This window comes from Sorex araneus, chromosome 4 (assembly GCF_027595985.1).
Source record: "Sorex araneus isolate mSorAra2 chromosome 4, mSorAra2.pri, whole genome shotgun sequence".
NCBI lineage: Eukaryota > Metazoa > Chordata > Mammalia > Eulipotyphla > Soricidae > Sorex > Sorex araneus.
The window spans coordinates 31,763,305-31,779,444 of NC_073305.1; the positions used below are offsets into that span (position 1 = coordinate 31,763,305).

General features: G+C 53.8%; 1 protein-coding gene across 1 annotated transcript in view; it reads left to right on the forward strand.

Moving 5' to 3' along the window:
* The window catches only part of CMTM7 (CKLF like MARVEL transmembrane domain containing 7), a 48,582-nt gene extending 35,159 nt beyond the window's left edge, over positions 1–13,423 (forward strand). Inside the window, exons 2-5 of the mRNA XM_055135985.1 lie at positions 2,322–2,495; positions 7,321–7,419; positions 10,408–10,489; positions 12,860–13,423. Coding sequence (XP_054991960.1) covers positions 2,322–2,495; positions 7,321–7,419; positions 10,408–10,489; positions 12,860–12,873 — 369 coding nt within the window. The 3' untranslated portion in view covers positions 12,874–13,423. The remainder of the gene's footprint in view (positions 1–2,321; positions 2,496–7,320; positions 7,420–10,407; positions 10,490–12,859) is intronic.
* The last annotated feature ends 2,717 nt before the right edge of the window (positions 13,424–16,140 follow it).

Sequence of the window (16,140 nt, forward strand, 5' to 3'; positions counted from 1 at the left end):
GTTGCTGATTATGAAGATCATATGGTCTCACGCGGTCGCACTAGTGGCCGCGCGATTTTGGACTTCTGATATTTTTTTTTCACATTTGAGACAATATTTTAATTTTTTTTGCCAATATTTTCAAGGACTTCTGATATTTAAGTAATAAGTCTGGAGGGATTTCTGCCAAAAGCCACTGGATTCCGAGATTGGTTTGTGTGCCTCTGGGATCATGGCCATTTAGGAGCCAGAGGAGCCATTAGTGGGTGGGGAGAGGGGACGGTTCCACTGCCCGCCCCCCATCCCACGAGGCCTTGCATGTCTGTCACTGCAATCTCATACCTGGCTCTCCAATAGGCTTTGAAAGATGGTGGCCACCATGCTGCTGTGGGGGGGGGGGGGTCAGGGGAGGCAGAAGAGATAAACACCCTTCCCCATCCAGGGTGAAATGGCGCCATAGTTTAATGCTCAGTCCAGATGCATTTCTGGCAAAAGCTGCTGGGTTCTGAGATTAATGTGTGTGCCTCTGGGATCATGGCCATTCAGGAGCCGGAGGAGCAGTTCATGGGCAGCAACTCGAGGCCTCATCAAGGCAGAGAGAGCTATTTATTTTTTATTTTATTTTTTATTTTATAAGGTTGTTCACAATATTTGATTACATTCAATATTCAAACACATGGAGGCTGGAGCGATAGCACAGTGGGTAGGGCATTTGCCTTGCATGCGGTCGACCCGGGTTCGATTCCCAGCATCCCATATGGTCCCCTGAGCACCGCCAGGAGTGATTCCTGAGTGCATGAGCCAGGAGTAACCCCTGTGCATTGCCAGGTGTGACCCAAAAAGCAAATATAAATAAATAAATGAAAATAAAAACCCTTCATATTCAAACACCAATCTCACCACCATTACACCTTCCCATCACCATATTTGGGATGTTTCCACCCCAAGCCCCAATCCCTGTACCAAAGCACAACCAAAATAATATATTTTATATTGTCTTTTATGAAAAACCGCTGAAAATGCTACAAAAATGTATCCATATAAAGGAAACAGTGTGAAGATTGTTCTATTTTTTTAGCAGTGGCCCCTAAGACATTCTGTAGGGTATCATTAACATGTTGTTAAAGATTGAGTGATGTGAACTTTTGTATATGTTTCTGAAAAAATATATATGCATATATATATACACATATATATGGGCTGAAGCGATAGCACAGTGGGTAGGGCGTTTGCCTTGCACACTGCTGACCTGGGTTCGATTCCTCTGTCCGTCTCAGAGAGCCCAACAAGCTACCTAGAATATCCTGCCCACACGGTGGAGCCTGGCAAACTACCCGTGGGGTATTTGATGTGCTAAAAACAGTAACAACAAGTCTCACAATGGAGACATTACTAGTGCCACTTCGAGCAAGCAAATCGATGAACAACAGAATGACAGTGATACAGTGATAGTGATACATATATATTTTCCTCTCTGATTGGTTCCCTGCTACCTGAACCCCAATCAAATGTGGTGTGGTAGGTACTCTTGGAGAATGGGTAGGGGGTGTCTTATGATGTGTCACAGTCCAGGAACAGGTTTGCTCGTGGGTGAGTCTCAGCCTAAGCATGTGGGGAGTGGCCTTGAACAGGGCGGTGGTTGACTTGTTGAGGTTTTGGCTGCAGGGGCTGGGTCCCTTGGGGTGGGGAGGGCTCTCTCCTGCCCCCCTCTAGGACGCCCCAAGTGAAACAGCCTGGTGCAGTCAGGTGGCATGGCTATGGTGGCGTCATGTTGCTCTCTTCCAGGAGAGAAAGCCATGTGATCTGGATGGTGGCCAATGACAAATCTAGATTATCTGGGGCCTGCAAAATGTGGCTTATGGGAATGACCCCTGGGTCCAAGGAGACATGGGGAGACGGGCAGGGGATCTCCACACCCAGTCTGCTGAACCAAGAGTTGGACATATTATTGAGCCTGCACACCTCGTTCCTCCCCCCATTCCCCCTTCCCCCGCAACACGGGGTGACTGCTCCCTGTCGGGGCCTTGCGGTGTGCAAGTGTGTGACCCTGGGGATGTGCCGGTGCCACCGCGGGGCTGGCACATCTGAGCGACATGAATGTGGCTCCAAACCGCGCCTTTAGACCACTCGCTTGGGTTCAACCAGGGACATCCATCGATTCTGCGTCCCCGCGAACTGGCTGAGCACTTCGCCCTGAGGCTCCTGGCCCACGAGCCGTCAATTTTGGGCCAGGTGTGGATGCAAAGCGCTGCCCCCGGGGGAAAGCGCCTCTCCCGGCCCCCGTGGAAGGACCCCGTCCACGTTCTGGGCTGAGCTCCGATGTCCTTGCCTTGGTGTCACAGGTTACTCTGCTCATCGCCTTCATCTGCGTGAGGAGCTCCCCGTGGACCAGCTACAGCGCCTACAGCTACTTCGAGGTGGTCACCATCTGCAACCTGATCATGATCCTGGCCTTCTACCTGGTGCACCTCTTCCGGGTCTACCGCGCGCTCACCTGCATCAGCTGGCCCCTGTCGGTAAGGGAGAGCAGGCCGAGCCTCCGCGGGGTCCCTGCACGCCGCCCTTCCCAGCTGCCCCTCCTCCCAGCATGCTCCGCGCCTAGCCCTTCCCAGCTGCCCCTCCTCCCAGCATGCTCTGCACCCGCGCTGGTTGGCCAGGTCTGTGACCAGGCTCACTTTCCCGTCCAGTGTCCTCCTGAGCCCGGGTGTGGGAACTCAGGAAAAGACCAGGAAAGGGGGGCGCTGGCACAGGTGAGACAGCTGAGCTGAGTGGGGACTGGCAACGTTTCTGCTGCTTCCGTGGACCAGAGGAGACAGAGAGAAAGCAGCATTTTCCTTCCCCCTGTCTTGTTTTTTAAACCAGTTTTATTGGTAGAGTATCCAGGTGCCCATTCTGTTCACTCACGGGAGGTATGTAATTAACTCAGCTTGGCGGTGGAGCTCTTGGATTTTGTGTTTGAGACTCTGGGTAAGCTCCCTGGCCCCTCCCTCCCTCTCTCTCCCCTCCCCTGCTCTCTCTCTTTCTGTCTCTCTGTCTCTGTCTGTCTCTTTGTTTCTCTCTGTCTCTATCTCTCATTCAATGGATTTTAGTATATTCCAGAGTTTCATAACCATTACCACAGTCAGTTTGAAGGTGTTTTCATCACCTAAGAAAACAATCCTGTTTCACACACACTCACTGGAGAAGTGGAGAAGCCCATGTTTTTCTTTTCTCTCCAGCCCCACCCCACCCCCCACCCCTCAGCCAACCCAATTTTACTTTTTTCTCTCAAGACTGAAAAGATAGTTACAGGGTTCAAGGCAATGCCTTGCAGGCAGCTGACACCAGTTCAATCCCCAGCACCTCACAGCCCGGTGTGGACCAAAAACCAATTAAAACACAGAAACAAACAAACAAACAAAACCTATTTTATTCAAGAAAGAAAAGAAATCTCTGCCTTTTAGCTCTTCCTCTCACCGCAGCACAAGCAGCCGCTGATTCCTGTTCTAACCTTTATTTCTCTCCCCAGCCCCACCACTGTCATAAGTTATGAACTTGAAGCCTTTATTCTAGCTGAATATTGGCATCTATAGCTATAAATTTTTTGAGAAATTTGCATTCTTTATATATTACACGTGCCATGTGTTAACGTGCTAATTTCAATACTGCTATTGTATTCTGTAGTATGGTATATTATGTCTTCATTTTCATTCATATTTTTTATTGAAATTTAAAAATATTTTTATTATTTTTACTGGACTGAAGCGATAGCACAGCGGGTAGGACGTTTGCCTTGCATGCAGCCAACCCGGGTTCGATACCTCCGTCCCTCTCGGAGAGCCCGACAAGCTACTGAGAGTATCCCGCCCCCACAGCAGAGCCTGGCAAGCTACCCGTGGCGTATTCGATATGCTAAAAACAGTAACAAGTCTCACTATGGATACGTTACTAGTGCCCGCTCAAGCAAATCGATGAACAAAGGGGACGACAGTGCTACTGATAGAACATACAAAGCTGTCATGATTGGGTTTCAGTCATACAATGTTCCAACACCCATCCCTCCACCAGTGTCACGTCCCAGCACCAGTGTTCCCAATTTCCCTCCCACCCACCCCCAACTCCATCCTACCCCAGCCTGCCTCTGTATCTCTGTCTCTGTCTCTCTCTGTCTCTGTCTCTGATTTTAGGCATTATGATATGCAATACAGATGCTGAAAGTTATCGTGTATATCCCTTTACCTGCTTTCAACACTCAGCTCTTGTCCAGAGTGATCACTTCCAACTACTCTCTCACTGGTCCCTCCTCTGCCTTATCTACCCCTGGCCCCCACATTGTCATTCATTTTTTAAAAATCTGGTTTGTCTGGTGCGAGTATAGCCGCTCCTACTTCCTTTCCCATTGTTCGTGGCAGTGCCAGGGATTGAGCCCAGAGCCTCACCCCTGCAGGGCCTGTGCTCCACGCTGGACCTCACTCATCCCACCCCTTTCTGTTTTCCTTTTGGTTGCTGTTGCATGAATATATATAAATACATCTTCTCCCACCATCTTTTTTTGAGGGGGCACAGGGGCACAATACCTAGCAATGCTCAGGAGTTATCCTGGCTCTACACTCAGGAATTACTCCTGGCAGTGCTTGAGGGACCATATGGTCAGTTGAGTGCAAGGCAAGCCCCTTACCTGCTGTCCCCCTTACCTATCGCTCCAACCCCATCACCTTCTTGTTTTTTATTTTTGTTTTGGGGCCACATATAGCTGTGCTCAGGGATCACTCTTAGGGGTGCTCAGGGACTTTTGTTGGTGCCAGGGATTGAACCCCAATGAGCCAAATGCAAGGCAAGGGCCTTACCCCCGTAATACCTCTCCAGCCCCATTATTATTATTATTATTATTATTATTATTATTATTATTATTTTGCTTTTTGGGTCACACACCCGGCAATGCACAGGGGTTATTCCTGGCTCTGCACTCAGGAATTACCCCTGGCGGTGCTCAGGGGACCATATGGGATGCTGGGAATCGAACCCTGGTCGGCCACATGCAAAGCAAACGCCCTACCTGCTGTGCTATCGCTCCAACCCCCCGCCCCCATCTTATTTTGTTTGATCCGGTCTTGATACCTCTGCTTCCTAATTAGATCATTTAATCATTCATATCTAACATTATTTATCGCACTACTTCTAACCTGTTGTATGTTTGAATACAAAGACATCTTGTGTTTTTGGTTTTTGTTTTGTTTGGGGGCCACACCTGTCAGTGCTCAGAACTTAGTCTTGACTCTGCTCAGGGGACCATATGCCAGGGATGAAACTTAGACAAACATCCTACCTGCTGTAGGATTACTCTGGATGGCCCCAATCTTCTTTTATTTTATCCAGTTTGACCATTTCTTCTCCTTCTCCTCCTTTTCCCCCTTCCTTTTCTTCTTTTCCTCTTTCTTCTCCTTCTTCTTCTTTTCCTCCTCCTCCTCTTTCTCCTCCTCCTTCTTCTCTTTCTTTTCCTCCTTCTTCTTCTCCTCCTCCTCCTCCTCCTTCACCTCCTCCTCCTCCTTATTCTTCTCCTTCTTCTTCTCCTTCTCCTTCTTCTTCTCCTCCTCCTCCTCTTCCTCCTTTTCCTCTTTTTCCTCTTCTTCTTCCTTCCTCCTCTTCCTCCCCTTCCTCCTTCTCCGCCTCCTCCTCCTCATCATCATCACCCTCTTCCTTCCCCTCCTTACCTCCCCCTTCCTCCTCCTTCCTACTTCTTCATGATTGGGTTTTGGGCATGCATTGCTTCTACACCAGTCCCTTCACTAGTGCCCACTTCCCCCCACCAATTTCCCTCCTACCCCCATTTGCCTCCCACCCAGCAGTCTGCCTCTGTGTGGGGCTCTTTTTTAAAAATATGTAAGTTTTGCACTGTACTTCACTGCACTGTTGCCAGTAGGGCTTCATACGTGACACTTCACCACCTTGCAGCACCTCCTCCGCCCGGTTGATCTTCCCTCTGCTATAGCTGTTGCCCCTCCCTGCCCTGCTCCCCAGCCGCCAGGTGAGGTTTCCTGCTGAACACCAGCGCCCATGCTGTGTTTCATTGTCTTTGGTCGTTCATTAATCCCCCGTTATGTTTCTCATACCACATACACACGAGCGATCATTCTGTGTCGGTCTCTCTCCAGCTTCACTCAGCACGATACTCTCCAGCTCCCTCCCCGTGGCAGCAAACTGCACTTTGTCTTTCTTATGGCCGAGTCATATCCCATTGTGTACATGTATCATAGTTTGGCCACCTCTGCTTCCTAATTAAATCATTTAATCATTCACATGTTATAACGTTAAATCATTTAATCATTCATAACATTCTCTTTGAAAGAGAATTTTTTAAATCAACTTTTCACAGATCTATAGTTTTGTGGAATTTCAGGAATTTAGCTTCATTCATCTCTATGTGTGTAGGTGTGACCACCTCCACAACAGATAACAAGGAAAAGGGGGGAAGTAGAAGAATTGGGGAAAGAGTATAGCGGGTGAGGCACTGGCTTCAAATGTGGCCAGTGGCAGTTCGATCCTTGGCACCACATTGGGTCCCCGAGCACTGCTAGGTGTGACCCATCATCATCATCATCCTCATCATCATCGTCATCATCATCCCATTGATCGTTGAATTTCTCGAGCGGTCTCAGTAACGTCTCCATTCGTCCTAACCCTGATACACAACAAAGGTTCCCTCGAACCCTGGTTCCTATGTGCGAGTGCTCCCTGCGCTGGTGTAGGATTCGGGAGATGCCTCTGAGGGTCCCGCATGGACTCCATGTGCTTTTTTTCTCTTTTTTTTCTTTTTTTTTTCTTTTTGGGTCACACCTGGCGATGCACAGGGGTTACTCCTGACTCTGCACTCAGGAATCACTCCTGGCGGTGCTCAGGGGACCATATGGGATGCTGGGATTCGAACCCGGGTCGGCTGCGTGCAAGGCAAACGCCCTCCCCGCTCTGCTATCGCTCCAGCCCAATGTGCTTTTTTTCTTTTCAGTTTAGGGGCCAGTACTACTTGGGGACCATGTTACTCAAGCTGCCAGTTACTCAAGCAGGGGACACTTGCCCAGCTCCTGGGCGGCCACCAGGCCAGCATGTTGTTAGGCCAGAACTTTCTCTGCGGTAGTAGAAAAAAGGACCACCTGTTGAGGGGGTCTGGGTTGTCAGAACTGGGACTTGGCTGAAACGCTCCCACCGGTGGGCAAGAAGAAAACCCTCCTGGTGTCCGGCAGCTTTGGCCGCTGGACCTTCTTAGGTGGGTGGGGTCCCCGGGTAAAGAGAGAGTGACCCCCCTCCTCCTTCCCACTCCTCTCCTGAGACTGTGCCCCACCCAACGCCCGCTCTCTGTGCCCCCAGGAGCTGCTGCACTACGTCATCGGCACCCTGCTCCTCCTCATCGCCTCCATCGTGGCCGCCTCCAAGAGCTACAGCCAGAGCGGACTGGTCGCCGGCGCGGTGAGAACCTTCTAGAACCTTCTTGTCCACATGCTACTTCCTGAGCGGGGGAGCCATATGAAATCGGGATCCATCTTCACCCACCTAGCGGCTGTCCCCAAGAGAGCCTCCCATTTGGGCCCACTGGGAACGGGGGAGTCTCCTGAGGAGATTTGGGGAGGTACAGATTCAAATGGCCCAGAGGCCTCTCTGCCAGTCTCTCCTGGCTCTGGGGCGCAGCTGCTCATGAATGGTTCCCTCTGCTCATTGCTCGGGGCTGCCGCGGCCAGTGTGTGCAGAGGAAGGTGTGAAGCTTCCGAGGGGCGAGAGATACCACCCAGGGTGCCACATCGTGCCATTCGCAGCTTTTGGGAAGTAGCATGTCCACACCTTTCACGCAGAGAAAATGCATTCATCTGAGCTGGGGAGCTAGTACAGTGGGTAGGGCGTTTGCCTTGCATGCTGCCAGTCTGGATTTGGCCCCTGGCATCCTGTCTGGTCCCCTCAGCCCTGCCAGGAGTCACTCCTGAGTGCAGAGTCAGGAGTAACCCCTGAGCATCGCCTGGTGTAGCCCAACCCCCTGTGCAACCCACCCACCCAAATGAGAGAGAAAATACATCCCTCTGATGGGCAGGAGCAATAATGCACCGGGTAGGGCGCTTGCCTTGCATGTGGCTGACCGGAGCTTGATCCCTGGCACTCCGAGCCCCAGTAGGAGTTGTCTTTGAGTCAGAGTCAGGAGTAAGCCGTGAGCATGCCAGATGTGACCCAAAAACCTTCAAAAGGAAAAAAAAAAAAAAGAGAAACAAAGAAGAGGAAAGAAAACACATCTGCTGAGGGGCTGAACACTGGTTGCACGTAGGGAACAGCGCTGTGTGTCCTTCTCCCTTGTGTCCGCACACAGCCACCTGTGTCCCTTCTGCATGACTCTGAGAGGGCGAGAGAGCAACGGCGCAGGGTATGGTCTGCACACGGGAGGCGCGGGCGCCAGCTCCAGCACCACCTGGTCCCCCAGTAGACCCTGAGCTCCCCGCAAGTGTACCCCCTCCACCCAAATCAAAAAACAAATTCTGGCTTCATGACATCTGGGTTCGGGTGGCACTAACTGGCACCGTTCGGGGGCCTGCAGCCAGCGCTGACTGGCCTCACTCATGAGCTGTGAGTCTGAGCCAATGTGTGTGACAGTGTGAAGCTCAGCGCCTGGGACTTCCCGGGGACAAGGGGTCTGCGGGAGTCAGCAGGAAACCCACCATGGTCCCCCAACCCCAGGCTCTGTGACTCAAGTCGCACGTGGCAGAGCGACCCTGAGACCCCAGCAAGCCCCTCTGTCGCTCAGCAACCTTGAGAGGGAGCCAGCGGGGAATAAAGAGACGTGCCTCCCGCTGGCGGCGGCGTGTGGTGTAGCCCGGGACGGAGGCCCAGGCGTTGGCCGGCCAGCAAACAGGGCATTGTCGTCCCCAGGGCAGGGTGCGCCGTCATGAAGTGCTCCGTCATGCAGCAGTGACGGCTGGAGGCCAGGACACTCCATCAAGTGTACTGATTGTGCAGAGCAGACAGTGAGAGGCCAGGCCAGGCTCGAATAGACTCATCAGTGATGTGGTGCAGACAATCTGTACAAAGGGAGCTAAAGAAAGAGGGCCGGGGAGGGGCCTGTGCCGAGGAGGGGCACGGGGGCAGCTGCTTGTGTAAACCAGGCTGGATTAAAAAAAAAAAAATTTAAAAAAACAGACTTTAAACACCGCCTGTCACCTGCTCCCAGCCGTACCTGCTACCTGAGCCCATGGCAACGCCCTTGCTCCTCTGTTCCAGTGGTCTGTCCCGGGGCCCCAATTCCCACGTGAGCACCAGGCCACCCCCAGGAAGAAAGGGGTACTACCCGAACACTGTCTGAACAGTGCTAAAGTCCAGGTAGTGGCCTCTGTCCATTCAGCAAGAAAACCGGACACAGAGCACTGTCAAGAGTGTGGCATAATGGCAGGAGTAATAATATAGCAGGGAGGGTGTTTGCCTGGCACCCGAGTTCGATTCCCAGCATCCCATATTGTCCCCTGAGCACCACCAGGAGTGCAGAGCCTAAGATTCCTAAGTGCAGAGCCAGGTGTAATCCCTGAGCATTATTGAGTGTGGCCCAAAAAACACAATAAGAATGTGGCATGAGCAGAACCACCTCCACGATAAAGCCCTTTTGAAGAGTGACACTTTTTTTTTCTTTTTGGGTCACACCTGGCAATGCACAGGGGTTACTCCTGACTCATGCACTCAGGAATTACTCCTGGTGGTACTCGGGAGACCATATGGGATGCTGGGAATCAAACCCGGGTCGTCCGCATGCAAGGCAAACGCCCCACCTGCTGTGCTATCACTCCAGCCCCGACACTTTTTTTTGGCTTTTTTTGGGGGGGTCACACCCAGCATGGACTATGTGCAAGGCAAATGCACTACCCACTGTACTATTCCTCTAGTCCCTCTTTATTAAGAAAAAAAATCATTTGTTTTTGGTTGTTGGGGCCACACCCAGCTGTGCTCAGGGCTTACTCCCCCCGACTGTGAGCTCAGGGATCACTCCTGGAGGAGTCTGGGGACCACACACAGGGTGCTGGGGATTGAACTCAGGTCAGCTTCATGCAAGGCAAGCAAGGCCTTACCTACTGTACTGTATCTCTCCAGCCCCTGAAGGACGGCATGTTTAAAACCCAAAGCAAAACTTAGAACCCCACCTTTTCCTTCTCTAATCTTTCAGGATAATGAAAATACAGCGGAGGGGGGTTGAGCAGGAGGGAGGGGTGGTAGGGGGAACAGGCCCCAGGGGAATGGACCCCCGAGGCCTTGTGGGGAATAGGGCGCCTTTGTGCCTGAATGATGACCAGAGGACTGTGTGGGAGACCCCAACTCCCTCTGGCTGGCCTCAACAGGAGCCCTGTGGAATGGCCCTGCTCTAGAATGTTCCTTCCTCAAAAAAAAAAAAATTATACATATATATATAAAATGTTTCTTCCTCTCTCCGGTCAGATCTTTGGGTTTGTGGCCACCTTCCTGTGCATGGCGAGCGTCTGGATGTTTTACAAGATCTCGTGTGTCACTCAGGCCACAGGTGAGTCTGGTCTGGCATCTGCTTGGGACTAGGCCGTGGAGCCTGGAGCTGATCCACAGCGTAACCTGGGTATCGAGGGGAAGGATGTGTGGACGCCAAGACCCCCACCCTTGTCCCTTTTACACCACACCCAGGGACTAACATCTCAGCCTCTGGTGGGGCAAAGCTTTCTTTAGGGGGTGGGGGGAGAAAATGCCTCCCCAGCAGTGTCCGGGGGGCCTGGAGACCCCTCTTTTATTTCTTGGCCTCACCCACTGTACTATGTCTCTGGCCCTCTCTGGGCCCAGTTCTGGTTGTTTTAACTTTTTTTTTTTCCTTTGTTTTTTGGGCCACACCCTGCTGCGCTCAGGGCTTCTGGTTCTGTGCTCAGGGATGGCTTCTGGTGGTGTTCAGAGGACCACACGGGGAGCCAGGGATCAAACCCAGGTCAGCCACATGCAAGGCAAGCGCCTCACCACCGTACTGTCTCCGGCCCCCGTTTTGGTGGTTTTAAAAAAAATGATTTGGTCCTAGGGCCGGAGAGATAGTACAGTGGGGGAAGGCCTTGCACGCAGGCGACTCCACCTGACCCCCGTCACCACATGCAGCCCTCCGAGCAACACCAGTTGTGGCCCAGACTCACCCCTACCCCTCAGAATTGTTAGCACCCGGCCTGCACTGGGATGGTTAGCCTCAGCTCGTTCCGGCCACGTCCGCAGCAGGAACGCACCCGGCACAGCGGGGCCACACCTGGACATACCCAGGCACACGTGTGCGAGGGTCTGCTGTGCCGAACCACCGCCCAGCCCCTTGTTCCTAGTATTTTGTTATAATTTCAGTGAATTCCAAGAGGCAGAATTGATGAAATTGGAGCAGCTGTCCTGACTCACTCGCTTCTTTGTTTGATCTGGCTCTGCTCTTCTAGTTAAAAAAAAAAAAAGTGCATTAGGATGGGGCTGGGGCCATAGTATAGCAGGTGGGCACTTCCCTTGCATGTGGCCGACCTGGGTTTGGTCCCCAGCACCCCATATGGTCCCCAAGCACCACCAGGGGTAATTCATGAGTGCAGAGCCAGGAGTAACTCCGAATATCGTGTGCCCCCCCCAAAAAAAAAGCATTAGGGGGTTGGAGAGACAGTATAGCAATAAGGCACTTTGCCTTGCATGCATCCAAACCTAGGATTGATCCCTGACAGCCCATATAGTCCCCCAAGGCCACCAGTAGTGACGCCCGAGCACAGAGCCAGGAGTAAGCTGTGAGCATAGGCAGGTACGCCTTCCCCTCCTCCCCCCCAAAAAAAAACTGTTAAAAATACCCAAGTGTGTTCTCAAGGGACTCTGCAGAAAGGGGGGTTGCGCAGGACTTGTTTCCTTTGGTGGCTGACACTGGCAGAAGCCCACCGCCCCCAGTGAACAGATCTAGACACACAGGACATCACTGCTAGGGTCCCATTTCTACTCTGGACAAGCCCATAGACATAGGAAGTTCGTTGTTTAGGGAGATGGAATCTCGGGGTGAGCACTGAGGGGCATGGGGTTTCTTTATGGGTGGACCAAGTGTTCGAGTGCACTTTTGCAAACCTGGGGATGCACAGGGGTCACTCCTGGCTCTGCACTCAGGAACTACCCCTGGCGATGCTCAGGGGACCATATGGGATGCTGGGAATCGAACCCGGGTCGGCCGCGTGCAAGGCAAATGCCCTACCCGCTGTGCTATTGCTCCAGCCCCTGTATTTTTGTTTTGTTTGGGGGGGGCTCACACCCAGATGCTCAGGGCTGACTCCTGGTTCTGCACTCAGGGATCATGTGTGGTACCAGGGCTAGGACCCAGGTCAGCCGCATGCAAGGCAAGCACCTAAAGTATATTTTACTTTTAATTTAGTTTTGGTTTTGCAAGCCCCACCTGGCCATCACAGCGACTACTCCAGGTGGGCACCGAGGAATTAGTCCTTGCAGTGCTGGGTCCCGTAGGGGATGCTGGGGATCAAATCCAGGTGGGCTGTATGCAAGGCAAAGCACCATGCCGCCGTGCTCTCTCTCCAGCCCCTTTAGAAGCATATCCTTTAAAAAATAAAAATAGGATGTGGCTCAGTGGTAGGACACTTGCCTTGCCTGTGTCAGAACCTGGGTTCAATCCCCAGCATTCAAAAAAATAAAAATAGAGTGAAAAAGGACCGGGTGGGTAACTACATGGACTGATCCATCGACTGCATGCGGAAGTCCTGGGTCGGACCCTGTCGCCACATGGTCCCCCGTAGTTGGGGTTCCCGCACACACAAATAGAACCAGAGACTCCACTTGCAGGCTGGAGGGGCTTAGGAAGGGCTCTGGGCTCTGGGCGCTGGGCGGGTCCTGCCCACAAGCCACCCTGACTTTGCCTTTTCCTCTCAAGATGCGGCCGTGTGACTCCTCCCCGCCCCGGAAGGCTCGGAAGGCTCGGCAGAACCGGAAGGTCCACAGCCCCAGAGCCGGGTGCAGTGACCCCAGGAAAGACGTCTGCACCCGCGTGCCCATGCCAAAGTGCTACTCAGGCCAGCGTGCAGGGAGGGGACCGTCTCCGTCCCAGACTCCCCAGCCTCTTCCTGCCGCCTTCCAGAACATTCCTGTCTGGGGAAGAACTGGCTGGGCAGGTGGAGCCCTGGCCCCTCCCTCCTGCTCTCAGGACCGCCTCAGGAGCCCAGAGCCACTTGGTCCAGGGAGGACGCCCCGCATCCACCACCCGTCCGCCACTTCCTGGCGCCCGCCACCTGAGTTATGTCAGCAAAACAGAGCCGCCAACCCCCCTCTCCCCCATCTCTTGCGTGGACATCTGGCCCGCGGACACCCACTTTCACAAAGGGGGGCCGCTTTGGAAGCCTCGAGTGGCCAGTCTGTGCCCAGGCAGGAAGGCGGGAGGCCTCACCTCTCTGCATTGTTCTTTGTACATTTGTGTTTCTAAATAAAAGGTTGACTTGGAGGGTTCCGAGGGATTTTTCTGTTTAGACACTCGGGGCCTCTGCCCCGCAGCTCCCTGGGGATCCGCTGGGGGGGACCCTCCACCCCTGGGGGATGAGAAGCAGAAAAGGTCAGGAAAAGACTGATTTCTGGAGATTTGCATGTTGTTTCAAAGTCAAATGGGGCTGCGGTGGGAGCCAGCTCCGAGCAGGACAAGGTCTGCACACACACCACCCCCCACCCCCCGCAGTGTGGCTGAGGAGCTTGAGAGCTTCTGTGGGCTGAGTCGGACCCCCAAGAACAAGCTCTGTGGTTCCACGTGTGTGACGTGGCTGGACCCAGCATCGCTCAGGGACAGAACACAAATGGGCAGTGGGGGCTTAGTGTGGCAAGGGCACAGTGGGGCCGGAAAGATCACACGGGGGTTAAAGTGTTTGCCTGGCATGGTTCGTGTCCCTGATGGACTATCCACTCCTCCAGGCATCACCAGGAGAGGCCCCTGAGCACTGAGCCAGGAGCAGCCTCGGCCTGGAGGGGGGCCCAGGCCTCTTGTCTAAAGGGAGAAGCAAGCTTCAGCTGTCCTGGAGGCAGGGCAGGTGTGGGGCATTACCTGTGGTGGCATTCCAGACCCCCACTCCTGCCGTCAGCCAACCCCACGCGCTGACAAGGACCGGGGCCTGCCTCCTGCAGAGCCACAGCCTGCCAGAATACTGGCTCCGCCACCACAGTGTGAGCTGCGAGAAGGCTCGGAGGCTCGGAGGGCAGAGGCCCGCTGGGAACCAGCCCAGCACCAAGCACCCAGGCTGGGCTCAAAAAGGGAAAGGAAGGGGGGGAGGGGGAGGGGAGGAAGTAGAGGAAGGGCAGGGCAGGGAGAGTCACCACCAGTGCCTCCCGCCCAAGCACGGCAAATCAGAGGCAAAGCCAAGAGGAGGCCCCAGCCCCAGCCTGGGCTCTTCAAACGAGCCCCGTTGTTCCAGGCTTTAAATAGTTAAATAGTTAGAACATTGTTAAATAGTAAGAACGTGTTATCCATGGAAATAGATGATTTTCATATCATTTCCTATTTTATGGGGTTTCATGAGTAAGGGCTGGAGCCACAGCGCAGCAGGTAGGGTGTTCTCCTTGCCCGCGGCTGACCCGGGTTCGATTCCTCCGCCCCTCTCGGAGAGCCCGGCAAGCTACTGAGAGTATCCTGCCTGCACGGCAGAGCCTGGCAAGCTCCCCGTGGCGTATTCGATATGCCAAAAACAGTAACAGCAAGTCTCACAGTGGAGACGTTAAACTGGTGTCCACTGAGCAAATCGGTGAGCAATGGGATGACAGTGACAGTGACAGTAATAAGATTGACAAGGGGTGTTTCTCTGCTTTAAAAAATGGGGGACTGGACTGATAGCACAGTGGGAAGGGCGTTTGCCTTGCTTGCGGCCGACCCAGGTTCGATTCCCAGCATCCCATATAGTCCCCCAGCACCGCCAGGAGTAATTCCTGAGTACAAAACCAGGAGCAAACCCTGTGCAAAGCCGGGTGTGACCCAAAAAGCAAAAAAACAAAACAAAAATGTTGGGCATGGCCTATATAGTCCCCTGAGTGACTTCACCCTGCCAGGAGTGATTGCTGGGTGCACAGCCAGAAGAACCCCAGCGCTGGGTGTGGCCCCAAAACAAATGCCTGAGAACCAGAGAGATGAAACAGATGAGGCCCTTGCTTTGCACGTGCTGACAGGGCAAAAGGTTCCCAGACAAACCCTGTGGTCCCTCAACCTCGCCAGGAGTGATCCCTGAGCACGGAGTCAGAAGTAAGCGCTGAGCACTGCTGGGTGCAGGCTAAACAAAAATAATTCATGAATGAACGAACACGACGCCAGCTTTTCATGGAATTGCACCGGGCCGTGCAGAGCACATCCTGCAAGACTGAGAGTCGCTGACTCACCAGTGCATCGTGGGGGCGGCGGGGCAGGTGCGCTGAGCCACCCTGTACCCCCCGCCTAGACACCTCACTCCGGAGTGGGCTGCGCGTGCTCGGAGACACGGGGGTCTGCGCGTCCTGGGCAAACGTGGTCTGGGATGACCACGCCGTGTGACTGCGCTATGACCGTGCAAACCCGCGAGCCCCACGGTGCGGCCCCACCCGGGCCTGTGGCAGGTCAGGGTGTCGCCCCGGAAGTCAGGCGGAAGCCGCGGGGGCCCACAAGGGGAGCAGCTGCTTCCTCCAGAGTCCGGGGCCTCCTAGGGTCCCCTGCCCGCAGCCCCAAAACCGAGCGGCGCCGCCCCCTGGTGGCCAGCGGGGAGCAGCAGCGCCCTCTGGTGACAGAGGGCGGAACAGCGCCGGTCCCTGGTGGCCAGTGGGGAGTAACGTAGGCCCCGGGTGGCCAGCGGAGAGCAGCGCCGCCCTCTAGTGGCCAGTGGTGAGTAATGCCAGCCCTGGTGGCCGGGCCCAGGGCCGGGAGGTGGCAGGTGAGCCACAATGGAAGGATTCCACGTTCAGATTCGGAGCAACCGCTATACCTCTGACTCTGGACCTCAGGTGCATACAGTGTTATAGTCACAGTCCCTGGTACCTCACACACTCGCACGCTGAGAGTGATCCACGCGTGGCCCTTTCTCCCGACTAGCTTTGTTTTGTTTGGGGGCCACACCCAGCAACGCTCAGGGGGTTCCTCCTGGCTCTGCGCTCAGGAATTACTCCTGGAAGTGCTCGGGGGCCATATGGGATGCCGGGGATCGAACCCAGGTTGGCCAC